The 17,983-nt window shown below is 36.7% G+C and overlaps 1 protein-coding gene across 6 annotated transcripts in view; it reads left to right on the forward strand.

The window, feature by feature from the left end:
* Positions 1 to 17,983, forward strand: part of IMMP2L (inner mitochondrial membrane peptidase subunit 2) — a 459,355-nt gene that overhangs the window by 349,712 nt on the left and 91,660 nt on the right. For 5 of the 6 annotated variants that reach the window (XM_021384927.1, XM_021384926.1, XM_021384929.1 and 2 more), the window contains one exon: positions 13,478 to 13,580. The exons of the other annotated variant lie outside the window; for it this stretch is intronic. In XM_021384927.1, coding sequence (XP_021240602.1) covers positions 13,478 to 13,580 — 103 coding nt within the window. The remainder of the gene's footprint in view (positions 1 to 13,477; positions 13,581 to 17,983) is intronic. 6 annotated transcript variants of the gene reach the window in all.

The raw sequence follows: 17,983 nt of genomic DNA on the forward strand, positions 1-17,983 counted from the left end.
ACCCTTCCTACCAGCCTCCTGAACAATTCAAAGTCTGCCCTCCGAAAGTCCAAGGTCGCCGTTTTGCTGTCCCCTCTCCTGGTTCCACCAAGAATCGAGAACTCTACCATTTCATGGTCGCTATGTCCAAGGCAGCCCCCACCTGCCACATCCCCCACCAGACCTTCCCTGTTTGTAAGCAGCAGGTCTAGCAGGGCACCTCCCCTGGTAGGTTCTCTCACCAGCTGCAGAAGGAAGTTATCTTCCATACACTCTAGAAACCTCCTAGACTGCTTCTTCTGCGCCGAGTTGTATTCCCAGCATATATCAGGGAAGTTGAAGTCTCCCATGAGGACAAGGGCAGGCGATCGCGCAACTTCAGCCAGCTGTTTATAGAACGCCTCATCTGTCTCTTCATCCTGGTTAGGCGGGCTATAACAGACCCCCACCAGGATATACAAACTCTGTACAAACAAGTCTTTTTCTCCTTTACTACATGATTTTCCCTGGCTGCACAGTGATCTGAGCTCAAATGTTGGGTTTGACATTTCCCCTCACCTTCTCATCTCCACCTAATACCTGGGATTCAACCTGCCTTAAGCTATGGAGGATCCGGAAATCAGGATATAAGAGGTTTAAGCTTTCACCTGCTAACCTTTAGCAGTGAGGAAGAGGCAGTGCTGCTATGACTGCCTCTTTCAGCTCTTTCTGAAAAAAAAAAAAAAAAAAAAAAAGCAAGCTTTTCCCGACGTTTACATTCAACATTTCTTCAGAAGAGGAGTAGCCAACAGGATTCTCTGTGGGGTTAGAAGCCATGAGTTTGCCCTCTAGGATGCAAGGAATTTTCAGACTTTCCTGTCCTTTCTTCCTCCTTCTCCTCTCACATGTAAATGCACAGAGCACATTTGTTGAGGCTGAGAAACACAGGGTATGTGACTGAAGGGCTGGCTTTAGCCTCTCTCCTGGAAGTTCTGGTGGTGAAAGAAATGGCAGATGAACTACTGGGGAAGAGGAGTTGGCTGACGGGGAAAAAAAAGAGTGAGTTTAAGCAGAAAGAATGCTATTGAGAACTGTATTTAACAGTGGCAGATTCTGTAGGCTGGAGGTTAACTGTTGAGTTGACTTTTAAGTTCCATATCTTTTAATCTCAGAGAAAGTTGGATCCTCTCTTTTCTCAGGTTTAATTGAAGGGGAAATTTACTTGTCAATTACCTAAGGAGGGAAAAGGAAATGTATTGCTGTACTAGGTCACTAAGCTCAAACCATTAAATCTAAATCAGGTGAAATCTTGATCTTCTTTACAGTACTGCAGATGTTTTTATTCCAAAACAACTGTCTTCAGTTCCTCCAGACCTGTGTAAAGCTAAAAATTTTACTTTGCTGTTTCCCCAGTTCAATAAAAAGAGGAGTGTGCTGCAAGAATTAAACTTTTTGATAGTATCTCTTTTTGCTTCTGTTTATCTTGTTCTTACAGGTATAACACTTCCAAATTGACAGTGATGATAGGGTTTCCAATTTTACTTAGATCGTAGAATCATAGAATTGCTCAGGTTGGAAAGGACCTTCAAGATCATCAAGTCCAACCGCAACCTAACCATACTGCTCTAACAACCCATCGCTAGATCATGTCCCCGAGCACCACATCCGAATGGTTTTTAAACACATTCAGGGATGGTGACTCAACCACCTCCCTGGCAAGCCTGTTCCAGTGCTTAACAACCCCTTCTGTAAAGAATCCAACCTAAACCTCTCCTGACGCAACTTGAGGCCATTTCCCCTTGTCCTGTCACCTGTCACCAGTGAGAAGAGACCAACCCCGCTCTCACTGCAATCACCTTTCAGGTATTTGAAGAGAGCAATGAGGTCTCCCCTGTCTCCTCTTCCCCAGACTAAACAGCCCCAGTTCCTTTAGTTGCTCCTTGTAGGGCATATTCTCCAAGCCTTTCACAAGCCTTGTTGCCCTTCTCTGGACCTGCTCCAGCACCTCAATGTCCTTTCTGTACTGGGGCGCCCAAAACTGAACAGAGCACTCAAGGTGAGGCCTCACCAATGCTGAGTACAGGGGCAGGATGACTTCCCTAGTCCTGCTCACCACACCATTCCTGATACAAGCCAGGATGCCACTGGCCTTCTTGGTCACCTGGGCACACTGCTGGCTCATATTCAGCTGACTGTCCATCAGCTCACCAAGGTCCCTTTCCATCAGGCAGCTTTCCAGCCACTCCTCCCCAAGCCTGTGGGGTTGCCTGGGGTTGTTGTGACCAAAGCACAGGACCCGACACTTGGCCTTGTTGAAACTCATATGGTTTACCTTGGCCCATCGATCCAGTCTATCCAGGTCCCTCTGTAGTGCCTTTCTACCCTCAGGCAGAAACTTACTGAGGGTGCACTCAATCCCCTCATCAAGATCATTGATAAAGATGTTGGATAGAAGAGGCCCCAGTACCGAGCCCTGGGGGACACCACTCGTGACTGGCCGCCAACTGGATTCAACTCCATTGACCACAACTCTCTGGGCCCGGCCATCCAGCCAGTGTTTCACCCAGCAGAGTGTATGCCCATCCAAACCATGGGCAGCCAGCTTCTCCACAAGGATGCTGTGGGGGACAGTGTCAAAGGCCTTACTGAAGTCCGGGTAGACCACATCGACAGCCTTGCCTTCATCCACTAAGCGGGTCACCTTGTCATAGAACAAAATCAGGTTTGTCAAACAGGACCTACCATTCCTAAACCCATGCTGAATGGGCCTGATCCTCTGGTTGACCTTTAACTGATCCACAATGTATCCTGAGATTATCCGTTCCATAACCTTCCCTGGCACCGAGGTGAGACTGATAGGTCTGTAGCTACCAGGATCATCCTTCCGGCCCTTCTTGAAGATGGGAGTCACATTTGCTAGTCTCCAGTCAACCGGGACATTCCCTGTTAGCCAGGACTGTTGAAAGATGATGGAGAGAGGCCTGGCAACCACATCTGCCAACTCCCTCAGCACTCTAGGGTGCAATCCATCTGGCCCCATGGACTTGTGAGTGTCCAGCTTGCGGAGCAGGTCCAGAGCCACCTCATCGTGGATTGTGCATGGCCTATTCTGTTCTCCATGATGATCTAATCTAGAAAAACTGTTAAGGTTTTAGCTTGGTAAAATTATGAAGCTAGTGGTAATGTATCTAAAAAATGACTCTCATCTAATATATTGATATTGTATTGTTAATAGCTCTTAATGTTATTAACAAAAATCATGTTAATTTTTAATACAACTTAATAGAGAAGTGTGAGTAGATAATGATAAATGCACTCATTTGGTTAACAGGGTTTCTATCAAAAAAGCAAAGTGAATAACTTTCATAATCGTAACTTGGAATGGCATAGTATTGGCTGTTGGAATCTGACAGATTCACAAGTGAAAGGCTGTAGTACATATGAGGTGTTATGCTTTCTTTTTGTTGAATCAGAAAGTTAGTTAGCCATTTAAAAGAAGCAAATGTAACTGATGAAATGTTGCTCTTCTTTTCAACAAAAAAAAATGCTGTTTTGTTTTAATTTACCCTGAAAATAATTATCATTCTTCTATGAAGGCTGCTCCTAAAGTAATGCCTACTATTTTATTATGTTGGCCCACAATGTCAGAGATAGATGTTGGTGGTATTCCAGTAGGGCTTGAACCTTCCCACCAATATTCCATTACATTTTATTGTTGTGCGACAGATGGCAGCAGAGGGGCAGTCTGACTGAATGGTGTCTGACATGGAAGTGCGTGTGAAGCAAAGGTGTCGTTGAATTCCTCCATGTGGAAAAAATGGCACCCACTGACATTCACTGATGCTTACTGAATGTTTATGGAGACTGAAGAGTGGATGTGAGGCACTGAGTGGTGCATTTCAGCAGTGGAGACAGAAACAGTGGGTCACCTCCACTGGTGCCAATTTTTATGAATGCAGCATGCAGGTTCTTGTTCATTACTGGCAAAAAAAATGCATAGCTAATGAAGATGACTATGTTGGAAAATAGTGTTTTGTAGCTGAGAATTTGCTCTTATCAAACAGTGCTATTCTGCCCTTTGTATTTGTTGTACTTTCCATGGAAATAAATATGAGGCATTACTTTTGGAGCGACCTGTATATTTAAGAGAACACACTGAGCAAAATAATGTAGTTTCCATCTCTTAATTGTGAGTGATAGACTTGTACAAAAGTGCTTAGATATATTTATTTTTAAATACATTGAGTTATTTTGTTGTCTTTTTGTTTAATGTTAATCAAACAGCAAAATATTTATTTATATAATGTAGAATATTCTAATACTCATTTTAAATTTACATACTTTTTGTTCAGTTAGAGGCAATAATCGAAGTTACATACGGACATTGAAATGAGTATGTTCCTTGAACAGGTAATGCACAGTATCACCTCAACAGTCTTTTGCTCAGTGTTTGATCTGGGAAAGGGCAGATTCTGTATTTATGTGTTATTGCAGGTCAGCAGAAATCATCCATAATTTCATAAAAATTTCACCAAAATTATATTTTCTTAAAATGTTTGAGGAGAGTTGAGTAGAGTTTGTTGTGTCATCATTAAATGAGAATGCAGTTAGCACTAGAACAGATGAAAGATATGCTGTGAAAGAAAAAGGCACAAAATATGAAGGTAGTGGTGTAAAAGACCAATGAATATAACCACACAACACAGAAATCAAAGGTAGAGTTATAAGGGAGAGGATGGTACTGTTAGTTGTTATTAATAGTAGGAGCAAAATAAGCTTTGCTTTTTGGGAGTAAGCAACATTAAATGCTTCCTGACTATGTAAGCAAAAGTCTCAGGAACAGAGAAATTCCCATGCCAATAATTTCTATGTCTGTGGTGATCTGCAGTGCTCTTTTAAATGGTTTCCTAAGGAAATTAGGATGAGTTGACAAAAATATGTAAGGGCAATGTAAAGGTGAAAAGGGGAATCATACAAACTGACTGCATACTAACACAAAACATTTTACTTGAAGAGAAAATAATTCTTTAAAGTCTAGATCCCCAGGCATTCCTGGTTGGGTCACAATAGAAAAATGAATTATGTTGGAATTAGCTTCGAACAGAAAAGTGAGCAATTGTCTGGGAAGTTATGCAATATTAAGATAGAAAGACGCAATGATTCCTCCTTCATTTTACAATTTCAATCTTTGGTATGGTTTGGTCAAATATATTGGAATTCAGAGGTATGATTGCTGTCATTTGCTGAGAAACTGATCTGTCAGGGATGCCTCGTCCTTGCAATTATTATATTGTTTTCAATAAACACTCAGAGTCACGTGCATACATTTCACTTCTCCGGTAGAGTAAGTGGAAGAGCTTTTAGAGAAAAGCCTCTTATATTGGTGGCATCATGTCATTTACATTATATTTATGAACAATAAAAATGGCTATTGTATAAAGGGAAAAAAACCTCTTTCAGTTATGAATAGACCAAGCAGTAAGCGATCTTGCATATTCATCTATACGATTTGCAGTACTTTGTGCAAAAATGCTAACAACAGTGATGCAATATACTGAGGAATGAGGCAAGTGTATATAAAACAATGCTGACTGTGCGTGATTAGCTGTAAATACAATGGACTTAAAATATTGTTATACAAACTATCAGTGATGTTGTGTAAAGCATTTTCTAGTTTTTCTTTACCTAATTAGTATTCAGACAAACATGCTTAGTCTCTTTACTGTAATTTAACTGGGTAGTAGTTTTGTGATATGAATTCTTGTACCTTAAGAAACAGTGAGATTATCAACCTAACACTGATAATGGTCGAAACAGGTGTTAAAGGTAGGAGAGGAGTTCACTGGGAAATAAAACATAAGGTCAGGCATCAGAAATTAAAGTGAAATAGCTTGGAAACCTGGTTTTATTTTGGTGTTTATGTGGTGCAGTTACATGTATTTCTATTCATCCATTTAATTCTCTATCTAAAAAAAGTAGGTAAAAAATGGGTAGGTCAAAATAAAGCTTGCAGAGTGATACATCAGGTTGTATATATATAAAAGTTATTAATATAATAGTGGCTGTACAGCACATTTTCTTATTTTTCTGACTTTTGAGGGGGAAGACATCTTTTCCCAGATAAATTTACACTAAACTTTGAAGATTAGCTTTTGTATTTATTTGAAATAGGACAGTAAAAGCCATTTCTTCCTATCACTGATACGTGTGCATTGAAGTTACCTTCACTTCCATTACAAAACAAAAACAGTAGAGTGCTTTTGGGGTGACAGCATTTTACCTCAAGCTCATATGTTTATTCAGATAAATCTCCTTTCACCAAATCATATATCTGTGATATTAGGAATATGTACTAATTATAGTACATTATGACACTCACATATTTTGGAATGGAAGTGTCATTTATAAAACACAGCTTGACATACAGTAATAGAAATTCTAAATTCATTTAGCAGTACATACTTATGATATCAATTAATAGCGAATTATTTATTCACTAATCACTGCATGAATTACTTTCTGGAATTCTAAGATTTGTACTAATCTAGATTTCAAACTGGGTCATCACTGGTATCTCCTGGCCTTAAAATTAATGTTCCCAGTTCTCATTGCTCTGCCAGTAGAATATAAGAAAGCCTCAGTGAAAATGAGATCTAAGCTCTGTTAGCACATTTAAATGATATCTGCATTAATAATACATTTTTTAACATTTATTTTGGATTCAAAATGCTTTGTTTTAATTGGTGGCATTAAACTGTCTTGCCATTATCTATTATGTTTGTATACTTCAGTGTGCTATACCTGTTTGATAGAAGTTTGGTTTAAAATATATCTGATGCAATACATGATGCACGCATTTGAAAATTAAGATAATTTTCACACAGCAGGTAATTAGCAAAAATTGTAAATATCAGTATCCAATTGACTTTTCAATTTAAGTTGAAATCTGGTAATTTTTCTGAATATGGTATGTTTTAAAAGTGATTAACTGCTATTTTGAAGAAGCTGGTGAAGCAAGTAATGGCTAAATAATTACTTTGTTTAGAATGATATACTTCTTGAGAAAATATCTAATTAATAAAAGAGAGCTACAAATATCCACCACGCCTCCCAGATCAGATTTCTAAGGATACTTACCATCACTGAGATGTACAAACCTGCAGTGATGCAGCAAAATTGGGATGTGGCATCGCTTTGCTGAGAAGGCTTTAGCTGGTAATAAAGAGACATGATCTGATGTTCAGAACCATACTTAAATATTACTAAAACTTTTTTTTTTTTTTTTGTCCTTGTATTCTGAATGAGGAAACTAGTCAATTACTCTTCATTTTCTATAAATCTTCAAAATAGCTCTTTCACAGCAAAGGGTGAAATCTGCAGGGTTTAGACACTCAAAAATTTGCCCATGTATGGGTGAGGGAAACCTTTGTCTACTTAATAGCTGCTCTTAATCTCCCCAGACTGGAGTCTCTTGTTTCAAATTCTGACATTTTTGTCATTTCATCTTGTCTTCTTTTTTTGGAGGGGTTCCTTTTGTAACAATTCAGATCTGGCAATACCCTTGAAGCAGTATCCCAATCATGGGTCTCCTCCAGCACTTCTGTAGAGCTTGGATGTGTATTTTCAACTCTGACCTCTTTCAATAATAGATTGATCCGCAGCTTTTAAGGAAAACACATTTCAGCTCTGAGGCAAAAGTTAATAGCTACAGGCCACCAAAGAATATTCCCTAACCCACTGACATATTATCATGCATAGTCTGGTAACCTGATCTTAAGACAAAAATTCTTATTTGGTTCACATACATAACCTTATTTCTAAACACAACTGATGAACAACTGATGAAATAACAGCTTGTGGTCAAAGGCATATAGTACTTGTAAGGATTGAAGTAAAAAGATGCAGATGGCTCCATGTGTGTGTTGGAAGCGAAGAGGGGATTTCTGAGGGGCTCGAAAGTTTTAGTTCATGTAGAAAATTCCCTGGGTTACCAATATAACTGGTACATGTAAAATTTCATTACATGGAACATTACAATAAGGCTTATACCTTGGGATCTGGGTGTTGCTTGAAAGTGAATGCCCTTAATTTTTCATTCTGTGAAACTGGTGAAGATGGATACGTATCAAAATATTCCTTTTTTTTTTTTTTTTTTTTTAACAAAAGAGTTTGTGTATGTTTACTATCTCCCATGAAAACAGGAAATTTTCTACAATGTCTGTTCCCTGATGGCACTCAAAGGTATGGAGATTGCTAAGACCTTCTGATTTCTCAAGGTCAAACCAAATGGAAGGCAATCATTCCTCATTCAACTGAGATGAGCCAAGTTTCTTGCTTTGGCACTGGTACCACATCCTAAAAAGCAGGGTTTTTTTTTCCACTAGTGGGCAGGCAGTTAGAATACCGTATAGAGCTCATTTTTGACTGTCAAGATTGAAATTATTTCTCAGCCAAGGATAGGTATAAGTACATCTGTTAACTATTAAAACATGGAGAGAGAAAAAAAACAACTTTGCATTGGGTTCAAAATATATCTGAAATGTAAGAAAAAAAATAAATTTCAGATGAACTTCTGAAAATGTTACAAAAAGGGTAAAAGTAATTCCATTACATTCTGATGAAAAAAAATTATAAGTCTCCTAGATTTTGTCATTACACTGAGCAGTCAAAGCTATGATTTGAGCTATCACAGCATAGGTGGTTATTGCCAGCTTACGAGAGACGTACACAAAAGATGGAATACACATCTACATAGGTTTTAACAGGTACTTCAGTATTTTGTATGAAAATCTGGGTATTTTAATGTCTTTGCCTAGATTATTTTCAAAGCAGTTTTTTTAATATGAGCAAGAAATAAAGTTCTGATATTAGGGTTCTGAAAGTGAAAGCCTGCTCTTTATTAGGAGAGACTTTCTGAAATTTAAAAGATTGTTCAGTAATTATAACTTCTACTAATGAACTGGATATGAAATTAACAAATACCAAGTTAATTGTCACTTGCACCAATTATTCTCCTGAGAATTTGTTCAGAAACCTAAATTTAATTAAATACTTAATGTATAAAAGCTAACAAAGAGGTCAAGATTACAGGCAAACCCAGAGAAATGAGGCAAAAGATTCTCTTAAATCAGAAAGAAAAAACAGATTTTTGCATTACTTTCCAAGTATACAATTACTGCAATTCTTTTCTAGCAAAGGCCTCTCACAATGAATTGATAAAAAAAAAAATTCCTGGTGAGCTAATTGTGTTTTTATTTGATACTTGGCTTGAAGATTGTAGGTTTTGTTGTGGTTATTGTTGAAGAATACTAGAAGCATTCCTAGGTCATTTTTCACTTTGTATCCTATCGCTTTTTTTCATAGAACTATTGATACTTGTATTTTTTATTTATATGCATGGTACTGAATCTGTAAAGTGGACAGCAATTGCCTGCAGAGCTGTCCTTAAAAGAAAGGATTGAATCAGTGCTTCTCTTTCCTCTTGGAAATGATGTTTCACAATTTTAGTTAGTAATTTGGACTTGTAAAGATGGGTAATAGTTTCCTTCCAGTATGTTTGGCTAAAATGTTTAACTAGTGAAAGGAATGAATGATAGTTGGTATATTAAGAGAAAGAGCCCTATTGCCAACGTTGCACACAGATAGTCTCCTTGCAATTTAGACCTGAGAGTAAAGTGTTTAATTTCTGGAAAATTCATGTAAGAGAGAAGCAGTGTTAATAATTAATTGTCTAATTTTGATAATGAAACAATTTAGACTATTTTCATAGGAGAGAAAACTATAACTTTTTCCTTTTTAGAACAAGTCAACATATTATTTGTAACAATATTTAAAAGCAACCTACTGTCATTGACTGAATATGGCTTTCTGAAGCCTAATCCCTGGTTGGCTTGCATGAATGATTTATCTGTTGTAGAACAATTCAACAATGAAATTATCTTGAAAATTTAAAACAATATTAAGTAATGGATGATGCAATTTACTGTAACATTAGCTTATTGCTGTAGTTTGTTACTAATTCATGCAGCAAAAGGCTCAAGTAAAACTCTTTCTAAATTTCAACCTGCCTTCCAAAGGACACATTTTGTAGCAATATTGCTACAGTGGACTCAAAGTCTCTAGGCAACTGCCCTATGCAATTACTATACTAACATTTTGAAAGAATTATGGTAGCAAAACCTGATGATTTATGTACTCCATACATTAAATGGCAGGTTTTACATTTATCTGCTGAGCTTACAAAGGAATTTATCTACACAGTCCAATCTGCTAAAGCACATAATTAAAACTGCTGCTTCTGTTTCTTTTCCGTTTCTTCCTCTTCCCTATTCCCTTAATACATCTATTAGCATCAACAATTTTAATTCTATTTCTTCTAAATTGAAACTTTTTCATAGAACTGTATCCCCAAAGAGAAGGAATTAGGGGTGTCAACTGACAGTCAGCTTGAGCTGGCAGTGTGCACTTGCAGCCCAGAAAGCCAACCGTATCGTAGGGTTCATCAAGAGAAGTGTGACCAGCAGGTCGAGGGAGGTGATTCTGCCCCTCTACTCTGCTCTCATGAGGACCCACCTGGAGTACTGCATCCAATTCAGGGGCCCTCAACACAAGAAGGAGATCAAGCTGTTGGAGCAGGCCCAGAGGAGGGCCACAGAAATGATCAGAGGGCTGGAGCACCTGCACTACAAGAGAGCTGGGGCTCTTCAGCCTGGGGAAGAGAAGGCTCTGGGGGACCCTTATGGTGGCCTTCCAGTACCTGAAGGGAGCCTACAGGAAAGCCAGAGAGGGACTTTATATAAGGGCATGTAGCGACAGGGCAAGGGGAAAGGGCTTTAAACTGGGTAAATTTAGACTAGATATTAGGAAGAAATACTTTACTGTGAGAGTGGTAAGACACTGGAACAGGTTGCCCAGTGAGGTTGTGGGTGCCCCCTCCCTGGAAGCGTTCAAGGCCCGGTTGGAAGGAGCTTTGAGCAACCTGGTCTAGTGGGAGTTGTCCCTGCCTACAGCAGGGGGGTTGGAACAAGGTGATCTTAAAGGTCCCTTCCAACCCCAAACCATTCAATGATTCTATGATCTGTTTGTTTCTTCAGCATGAGATTTTTTTACATTTGTCTTTAATCACTGACAGAGACAAGGTTGGTTGTTTTTTTTTTTTTTCATAATTAAAACAAAATTTTCTACTTGGCAATGGTTTCTTCAAAAGTAGAAAAGAAATATTTGTTCTCCTGTGTTGTAGAAATAATAAAATGAGCCAATAATAATGACTGCAGCCTATCATCTGTTTGTTTTTTCTTTAGCCCTTCTGTTTTCACAGTCTCTCCGTGAATACAATAATCCATCCATGCAAACTATTTTTTTCAAATTTTGTTTCCAAATACTTATTGCAGAAGTTTTACTTATTTATTTATTTTCCTCTTCCTGTTAATGGTTTCCTAATCATAATAGAGGATAAGGTTATTTAGGAGTGTGAGACTGTGTGTGAGCTGAAAAGGAGTCACTGACTGACATTTGCCATACTATTTTCTTGACATTTATGAGGTAAACATGTCAGCAGAATTAACTTTCAAATCCCTTTCACCTTTCTCAGAGAAATTCAATTTTGTACATGAAATCTGAGAAGGTACAAAACTTTATCACAATCTAGTGTTCTATATTCAGGAAGGGAAGAGAAAATTAAATATTTTTGAGCTATTGTTTCCCTTTATCACTGATGGAAGATATTAATTTAGTAATTTTCAGAGTGCCTAATCAGACAGAGCAGAATTAATGGCCAACTTTTCTGAGCCTGTATCTTAAAACACACTTCTACTAAAATATGTTCTCATATGGTACATGATAAAATAAATTATTAGTGAGAGAAAGCATTATGGAATCTTAAAACAAATACTTTTGTTGTCTAGACTGTGTAATATTTCATAAAGTAATAAGAAAAACAGAAAGCTGCATTGTAATAAACTTTTTTTTTGGCATAATTAAATTATTGCAGACCTACTCTTTGTGTTTAAGAAATCATATTTTTATCGACTTGGCATGGTTATGCATTTTTATGTAAATGGTTTAGCTAATCAGACTTGAATATTCTCCAATATGATTTTTTTTTTTTCTGAAGAAAGATGAAAATTGGATTCTCTTCGGCAAATAGGCAATTATTTTGTCAACTGCTAATGAAAGCCCAGGTAGAAATACTATTAGAGTTTAGTTCTGGCAGCCTCATTCTTTCAGCTGCCTCTGGAACCATTTGAAAAAGCACTAGTTGGATTTTGTGATTTGGAAATTAAATTATTATTTTTATTTGACTTTATTAATTCATCTTCGAGGATTCCTTATTCATCTAATATTTCATGGTCATCAGGCTATTAATTAGCTTGTCCTCATAATATCATCACAGACACATGCACAAAGAAAAACTTCGCCTCCAAAATACTTTTTCCATTTCAACTTGCAACCAGTCTTGATCAGCTTTGTTGCACAGTTCAGCTGAATTTCCTGGTGACAGTGATTTTCTCTTCAGCTCACATTCTTCAGTTTTAGATTGCACTACTGTCTGCTTTGGGGGCAGACACTGAAAAGTGGTGAGCAGCTGGAGGCAACAAGCTAGATCAAAAGACCATTTCTGCCTGTGGACAGATGTAGTTACCAAATACAAGATAAAAGTTATCCATAGTTCTGTCTGTAAATGCTTCATCACGATAATAATTCAGAGTCCTTGTTAAATTAGCTCCCTGAATGAATGTTTACAGAATAACAGATCCTGTCTGAAAGAAAACAAGAGTATACAGTAGAAGACAGATGGGAATTGTGAAAATGACAGCTACTCAAGAACTAAGTACAGGCATTTTGCATACTCCAAACCTCAGCTTTTAGGACTTCTATAGCATGTCATTTTTGTAATATCAGAGCATGCTGAGGCACTGCTTCTGCATGAAATTTTGTGGAGAACGGCTTGAATCATCATTATCATTTTTTTTTTTTGCGGCAGTTGGCCTTCTCCTAGACATTTTCTGTTTAACTTGCCCTACTCCGAGACATAAGCATTGCTGGAATCCAAGCTCTGGATCTGAGGTCAGGTTAGATATACCAGATTAGTTTTGATGAGAACCTAATGCTATCCTGAAAGGAAAGCACTCTTGATGCAATATCTTTGTGTGATTACAGTGTAAATCCACTGGCGTTTACCTGAGATTAAATCTTGTGGTTCAAAGAATTGTTTCTACAGAAATGAAAATAAGAGCTCCTCAATTATATCTAACTGAAAAGTCGTTTACTCCCTGTTGTGATGTGATTTCTGCCAAAACAACATAGTAAACAAGTCTTGATGGTGCAACTAACTGATGCAAAATTGTTACGTATTTTCACTTGTGAAGCATTCTTGTATGTCTGAAGGACTTCAGAGCATTTTTCTCTTTTTAAGGAAGTGTTGGTGTGTGAGGTCAAATTCCAAAATAATATATGTGATTTTTCATAACAAAACGCTTTTTTTTTTCAATCGATAAGAAACTTTTGAAATTCTTTTTAGAACCATTGGATACAAAAAGAAGTACGTGAAAGTTCCACATGGGCATATTTGGGTGGAAGGTGATCACCATGGGCACAGCTTCGACAGCAATGCGTTTGGCCCGGTAAGTCAATTCCCTGTGTATCATTTAAGCTTCGCAACTGAAAAGCAGTGCATGTCTGCATGTCTCTTGAGTAATTTGTGCAGCACAGCATGTGTGAATTCCAGGTGATTGTGTTCTTATGATTGTTGTGAGGATTATTAGACGTCGTAAAATATCTCGGTTGGCTGAGATTGAGTTTGCTCTTAACTACTATAAAAGGAATAAAGACTCTTTTGAATTCCCTATGTGGAAGAAGTAGAAGCAGAGATTTTAAACATGTAGAGATGTATTAGAGGAGTAGCCAGAGGGCGAGCCAGTTCCCTGAAGCTGACAGATGCTCCCTGAGGGTGTTGCCAGCTGAAGCAATTTGGACTGGCTTTCTCTTGTGATCTTTGTCTTGTTTTAGTGCCAGTGCTGGGATAAAGAATTAGGAAATCGTAACTGTGCATAGCAAGTGTTAACTGTTAATTGGTATGTGGATTAAAATAGGAATATTTCATATTTTTCCCCCCAAATAAATATTTAAGTTTTTTTCATGTAGGGCCATTTTCATATTGAATTATGTCAAAATATAACCTGAAGGATCTGTTTCTTGACCAGTAACAATGACTATCTGTTCATCAGCAAGATGGTATATGCTTTTCTCTGCACTCTGTTTTTAGTCTGGTTTCAGTTTTATTACTCTTTGTGTGGATTCCTTTTCTGTTTTTTTTTCTTTTTAACATAACCTAGAATGCAGGTGGTAGTCACATAGTCTGGGCATTCTGTTGTGGAAATACAACCCCTTTTTCTCCTGTGCCAGGTGTGTTTTTTGACATGTTTAAGAGAGAATTCTCTTTTAATATTATAAAAAAGCCAGTGTCTTTCACAGGGAAATTAGTAAGACTAGATCTTTTTAACATTTCATACCCATTTTGTACAGAAGTTATCCCACTGATGTTAGTTGAATTAATGACAGCAAGTATCCTATGAATATGTCTGGCTTCTGTAAATTTAGACCAATTTTTTAGTAAAAATAATTTATTGTCAAGAAAAAATGTAAAAAAATCCTACTGTCTGGTTGAGAATAGTCCAATATTATGTGATGCGATTGCATCACTTGTAGTTCGTCTCACGGTTATTATTAAGTTTTTGTGCTCATGTCGTTCTTGCTATTTTTCATTTTTATTCTTCATGTTGCTACTTTCTACAATTTCTGACATCTTGCTTTAGAGGTTCTGCCCGGCAGGATTCTGTTCAGTCTGTCTGGTTCAGGAGGTGTCTCTTTCCTCCCCTACTAGTATTTTCCTTTTCTCTTTCACTCTCTGTTCCCAATATAAATCTTAGTCATAAAACTGTTTTTTTTTAATTTGTTTGTTTGTTTTTTAACTTACAGTTATGTTGCTTGTGTAAAATCAGACTGTTAAGGAAACTTTAACAGTCAGGCATTGGTTTCACATTTACACCAGCTCACATAGAAATTAATACAATTAATACAATTAATACAAAGTAAAATTCTTATTATGAATTTCACACAAGGAAGTATATTTATGTAAATCTAAATATCCTCACATTTTTACTCAATTCATTGATATTTATAAATATTAGAAAATTGCCTTTGCAATTTGACCTGACAGAAGTCATCAGCTGCTAGGTGATATCAAGTTGTATGCCACTTTTCTTACAGAAGTGGCACCTTTAGACAACTACTAAGACAGTTTTGGACAATGAATTCTTTAGCTTCCTGCAAGATGAGTTCCCTTTGCGTTGTTTTGATGATTACGGACAGGTCAACTGCAAACAGGTATTGTTCAGTGAAATTCAATTAGAGCAACAATTATTGAATACAGACAGAAGGGGGCAAAAGAGATCACAGGGCTGGAAACAAGCTTGAAAGGCATAAAATTTTGAAAATTTTCTGCTGTAGGAAGAAATGAGGAGTGTATTTAGAGGGTCATGCTTCATTCCAGGTTCTTAACATCGTACACACAGTAGGTTTTAGGTTTCTGGAGCGCTTTCTACCCTTCTTTCTGCTGTAGTCTTGAGATCACTCGCAGAAATGAACAAAAGCATTAAAATCACTCTCTTTGAGCCATTCAGAAGGTATGCTCTTCTTAATTTTAACACCTCTTCTTTCATAAGACTATAGCATAAGGAACCACACAATGGTGAGACACAAACCTGTTGTTCTCATTTTGTTGAAATATATTATCTTCAGAGATAAGGTTAAATGTTATGTGTGTCAGAGTTCTGATTTGCAAAAAATATATATATTTTCTTGGACCAAAATTTTCAGTAAAAACAGTGTATTGTTGGTTATATTGTAGGTCGGCAATTTTTCAAATTTCTTGAAAACTTGTAATAGAAACCCATCTGTAGTGTAGATAGTCTGACAGTAATGTTTTGTAGATATGCTTAATGAGTTACATGGGGCATAGAAGGAAATTATGGAAAAACAGATTGAGAACAGATGTTAGAAGCATTTTTGCTGTTGGAGAATAGCAACATATGTAATGGCCTAATGGGTTAAGTTGATAAATCAACAACCGTGAGATCACTCAAGATCTAAATTAGATGCACCTTTAGAGATTCTAAAGGTTTTCTAAAATGTAAAATCTTGGCAGATTGTATTTATCTTTACTTAGTTTGCCAAAATGTTATAAAATAAATTCAATTACTTCTTATTATTGCATTGTTTTTATAGGACTAAAATTGGAAAGTGAAAGTGTAGATAGTCATTTTCATGAGGTGTGTAAATATAATTAACATGTGTCAACTACGATTTGGAAAGATTTAGTATTAGTGGTATCTTTGAATAAAACTTATACTGTAACTGATATTACAAAAATAACAGGACATCTGAATGTTAACTCTATTAATGATAAAATTTAAACACTAATTACCTTTATAGAATATGGGACTAAATTAAAGAGTGCATGATCATTGTACATTGTCTTTGAAAAAAAAGTTCCTTTGTGCAGTACTGAATGGCAGATGCTGTATAGTACTATTGAGTTGATACTGCTGTGTTTCAGGCTTGGAAGTATGTCATGTCAGCCATTCATAATGCTGAAAATAGCTGTTTTGAATAACATCCAATAAATATTCAGAGAACTTTTAACTTTTATTTAAAGGGATTAAAAAAAAAAGTTTCACTGGAAATTTATTTCGATTATCTGGACTAGAATAGTGATTTCTACTCAGTTTACTCTTATTATTTTCAAATTCTTATAGAATTAAGTCAAGCTTTTATGATACTTGCTTAGTACTGCTTAAATGCTACAGGAATATAATAATGCGTAGTTTATACAGTCATGGTACTGCTATTTAAAGTTATACCTTTTTCTTTTCAGTTCTCGTAATGATGAAATTTTGGGGCCTTTTTCCTGTGAGGTTATAGTTCAACATTATTGGACCTATTTTCTTAGATCTGAAATGTAGAAGCCACAATATGTAAAGTATTGACCTTCTGTTGAACTATACTGTTGCTTCAAACTTCAAAATTTTAAGCGATTAACTTGATAGTGAGAAGCTTTATACCAGGTCAGATACTGTCTTTGCTTACACATAATGTCAACATTCAAACACAGCAACAATTTGTAATCTCACTCTGACACTGTGGCTAATTTAAGGGAAAAGTCATTAAAATTGTAGTTCATCCAGATCTGATGTGTAGTGTTGGCAGCCAGCAGTGGCATTTGAAGACAATTATGCAACCAACAGGTAGGGGTCCCTAAGAAACAGGTGTTAATAAATGCATACAGTAACCGATAGATACTGCTGGATGTACATATATGCAGTGGATAGCACTCTCAGAATTAAAAAAAAAAAGAAAAGAAAAGAAAAGAAAAGAAAAGAAAAGAAAAGAAAAGAAAAGAAAAGAAAAGAAAAGAAAAGAAAAGAAAAGAAAAGAAAANGAAAAGAAAAGAAAAGAAAAGAAAAGAAAAGAAAAGAAAAGAAAAGAAAAGAAAAGAAAAGAAAAGAAAAGAAAAGAAAAGAAAAGAAAAAGCAAACAACCCATTTTATTTAATGGGGATTTGTTTGGTGAACATAATACTCTCATTGCTACATTTTTGTGTTTCCAGAGGCCTCCAAAATGAGGATATGAAAGAGCTTCAAAAACATAGGGTTTGAAATCTGTGGCAGTCTTTCACCTGACTTGTAAAGGACCTGAACAAAAGCTCTTTAAAGTCAATGACAGATTTCTATTGGCTTTAACGCCTTTGGATAAGACTCCTTATGAATTAAGCTTCACAATCCAGTGTAAGGGCAAAAAGGCTATTATCCTCCTTATCTTCCTGGGAAACTTGAGATACAGGTAGGTTAAGTATGTTGTCATAAAATACCTTTTTGGCTCAGTCAGGTCCCCATGCAAGCCCTTCCTATTAGAAAATACATCTATTTACTCTCCAAACTAAATCCTGTTGAACTTGCGTCTGGCTTTT

This window comes from Numida meleagris, chromosome 1 (assembly GCF_002078875.1).
Source record: "Numida meleagris isolate 19003 breed g44 Domestic line chromosome 1, NumMel1.0, whole genome shotgun sequence".
NCBI lineage: Eukaryota > Metazoa > Chordata > Aves > Galliformes > Numididae > Numida > Numida meleagris.